A 3743-nucleotide genomic window follows, 5' to 3' on the forward strand; every position below is an offset into this window, starting at 1 on the left:
TTGCCTGAATTTTGTATATTGAATATTGAATAAAAAATCCATGAATGAATGAATGAATGAATGAATGAATTGTACAAGATTTGTTACAGATTATTTTGCAGGCTCTATGCTGAAATCGATCAGATTGGTAAGACTGGTCTTTAGTCATATTCTGGCTCCATGCTGGCACTGCGTATTCTGATACGGGTTTATGACTTGTTTATAAAACAGCAATAAGGCATGGATATCAACACATGAGCGTTTCAATTTTCTAAGAAAAATAATTTAGAATTACTGTACACTTATTAGTACTATTATCAATGAGGTTGCCATGATAAATTGCTGGTTAAGCCTTGGCCCGAGCCTCTCTTCGGTGAAAGCCATTCAGTAAAATATCCTATTGCTAAGAAACGAACTAACCCATGTATCAATTATGGGTCAACACCAAGAGACTAAAGCTTACTGATAACAATATTGTGATAAATTAGATCATGCCTTTTTAAAGTCTACACGTATTAGACGCAATTCGTTACATTTATCAGTAGTTAGGTCCATCCTAAATTTCTTTCCTTTTCAAGCCGCTGTAGTAGAAAGTATAACAACTAAAATCAATAGCCGTTGACACTGTTAACGGCTATCTTGATTTATATATTATTATTATTATTATTATTATTATTATTATTATTATTATTATTATTATTATTAGGCCTATATAATATTATTTTAATTAATTATATTAATTATATAAATATTAATATAAAACTATTTGTTTACAGCCATACCTATTGAGTAATAGAGTGTATCTGGTGTTATTTGAATCTGTTCAACCATGAAGCCTCTGTGGTCTAATGGTTATGACTCTCGCCTTGGCAGCCATAGGTCGCAGGTTCAAGTCTTATCAGAGCATTTTATTACACGATTTCTTTATTCATTTATTTATAGGACAAAATCCGTTGAGAGCTATGCTACACGATGTATTATCATGTTCTTTATTCGAACATATATATATATACATATATATATATACATATATATATATATATATATATATATATATGTTTGGCCTTTAATAAAAAGTTATTTGTCTAATACCTAAAAATATCTTCATCATCGACTCTATCTAGCTACATGGACCTCACAATGCCGTTGTAGATGAATGAGGTATCTACTCGTGCTAAGATTATGGGGCGTCGATTGTGTCTAAAATCCAAATACTCAATGTCATAGTGTACAGAAAAGTGGTAAGTTCCCCGACAGACTAATATGTCTTACATGCTATTTTCTAAACTAAAATCCATAATTTTCTCTTTAGCTGCCTATTGTATTATGTTTTGTTTGTTTTAGATTTAGCTTATCATGTATTTTATCGAATACCAAACCTTTTATCTTACCATCACCTCTATTAAATACATATTTATTAGTAATATATTTACATTATAATACAATTTGTAACATTTACCTCTGAAGAATATAGCTTGCAAACCTTTATTAGCAAATTTGTCCTTCGTCTATAATGCTTATCAGCGAAGCTTCTAGCTACACAAAAATAGTACTATATCTATTTTTCTGATAATGATGTTTCCTTTGTCTTTGCTTTTTGAAGTTAATATAGTTTCAGTCTTTTTTATCATCTTCCTGACCGAATGGGTGAGGTTGAAGGCAATAAAAACGAAAAAGCCCTGGAGAGAATTCAAAATAATGAATATGTACCACAGAACCACATGGCCCAAGAACGATGCAAGAAATCCAAAGAACCAAGAAAGTCCCATAACAGTCGAGATCTGAAAAAAATATTGAATTGTATTATATAAATAGGAGCACTCTCCTTTAACATAAAAAAAAGCATGAATCTTGCAAAATATACAATATATTGCATGGAGTATATATACTCCATGCAATTATGATGATAAACTCTATAAAAATTAGGAAATATGTATTTACCCGGATGTAGATTATCATTTCTTCCATCAATTGTGTTTGCTTTGATTTTCCTTTTATGACACGTTCCGAAGCACTTTTCGATTCTCTAATTCCCGTAATAGTTGCCACAAATAGTATAAGATTTGGCAGAAGTATTACAGCTAATGGAATGCCAAATACGTAGAATGATGCAACTTCGTCTCGAATCCAACACACCGTTTCATCACCGTACACTACGTTTAAACCTGTGCATTCACAAGAACTAATGGCAACAATTACTCCAACAAAGACAGCAGGAATGCCCCAACTGTAAAGAAAATACTGGTTAAAAGTTTTACGCTGAGCTCTTACACTCCTCGAAGTAACTCTAAAGAAACGGAATGTAAGAAAAAGCTCAAATGCTATCGAATTCATCCACAAGAAACAAACAAGCCACAGATAATGCAATATGGCTGCAACTGCTCTACAACCATTCAGCCACTGAATAAAGTTACTCTGGATTAAAGTTAGTAACAACGAACAAAACAATGCAATGGAAACGTTCATAATAATCTTTCCAGGAAGTGTCCTCATCTCGCTGATGATGACACGAAGAAAGATAGTAATGAGTAGACCAATTAGTGACAAAATGGTTCCAACGACACTGATAATTAGTAGAGTACCAGAATAATTGAAAAAAATAATTTCTTCCGTCTTTGATCCCGTTTGGTTCAGAAACGAACACATAAAAATAGTAGTGTTTGAGGGATTTGAGTAATAATACTCATGCTCATCAAAGACATGTCCAGTTGAATTGTACACTAGAGATCCGTTACCTTTATCAATAAATGCGGATTTAGTCAGATTAACCTGTAGACAGGTTTCACAATTCGATATTGACAGGCTACTACAGATTGTAGTCTCATTTACAATCTGATGGACGATCTTTAAAAGATATTCTTCATTAGGAACTTGTATTGAGGAATTACCGTTGCTGATCAATCGTGTAGTATTATCAACGTTTAAACTCTCTGTTAGTGATAGACCGTCATCCACACACTGTAGCGCAGTTGGTATTTCTTTCAAGAAGCAGTTTTGTTGAACAGTTATATACATTATGCTGGTGTAATTGTTGTTTTTTAAAGTTTCAGTAATTAAATTTGAAATTTTAAGAACCATCTGACAATCAATTTCAGTTATGTTAAATTCAGTTATTCCTGTCGCTTGATATTTAGTTTTTGAATATTGGACACCAAGTTTGTCGAGGTATTCTGCCAAAAACATGATAAAAGGTTCATCATTAGAATTATCGTCACCATTAGCACTCTTGGTATCGTTATCGTTGGATTGATATTGAATAACAAATGTATGATCTCGTAAGGTGCATAAGCAGAATGTTTCATCTGGTAACTGGATCACACCATCTCCGCAGTCGGATACTGTCAAAGGTGCAACGCACCTGGAACCATGAAGTGTGAATCCTGCGTTACATGTTAATTGAAGACACTGGTTGGTAAAAGGATCAAATACTTCACCTGTAGCACACTTGACTGCTGTAGTAACGTAACTGCCGAACTTGGAAGAAATCTATGATTATGGTTAATGGCGTTAGATCTGATATAGTAGGGTCTATGTCATTTCCTTCATCAGGAAGATAACATAAATAGAATGGATAAAAGTTACAGATTGCACAATGTGGATTCCTGTACACGTTTACATTATCTATACAAACTACGGCATTGTATCCCGTGTTACAAGCGTTTATCACTGATTGGTCGGTGTAGGATTCGTTACAACCATGTTTTACTCTAGAACGACAATGCCGTCTTGAATCGGTCTTACCCGAAGGAGGGGTTGAATTGAAA

At 33.5% G+C, this 3743-nt stretch overlaps 1 protein-coding gene across 1 annotated transcript; it reads right to left on the bottom strand.

The window, feature by feature from the left end:
- Window positions 1-1532: 1532 nt before the first annotated feature.
- LOC117120520 (latrophilin receptor-like protein A) lies at window positions 1533-2994 on the bottom strand (the record flags this gene model as incomplete). The annotated part of the gene is made up of 2 exons (XM_033265533.1): window positions 1921-2994; window positions 1533-1760 (listed from the first exon to the last, which is right to left on the bottom strand). Coding segments are annotated over exons 1-2 (1302 nt in total), but the record flags the coding sequence as incomplete, so codon positions are not given.
- Window positions 2995-3743: the final 749 nt, after the last annotated feature.

Source organism: Anneissia japonica, unplaced genomic scaffold (assembly GCF_011630105.1).
Source record: "Anneissia japonica isolate Jap-2015-1 unplaced genomic scaffold, ASM1163010v1 scaffold287814_len66955_cov115, whole genome shotgun sequence".
Taxonomy (NCBI): domain Eukaryota; kingdom Metazoa; phylum Echinodermata; class Crinoidea; order Comatulida; family Comatulidae; genus Anneissia; species Anneissia japonica.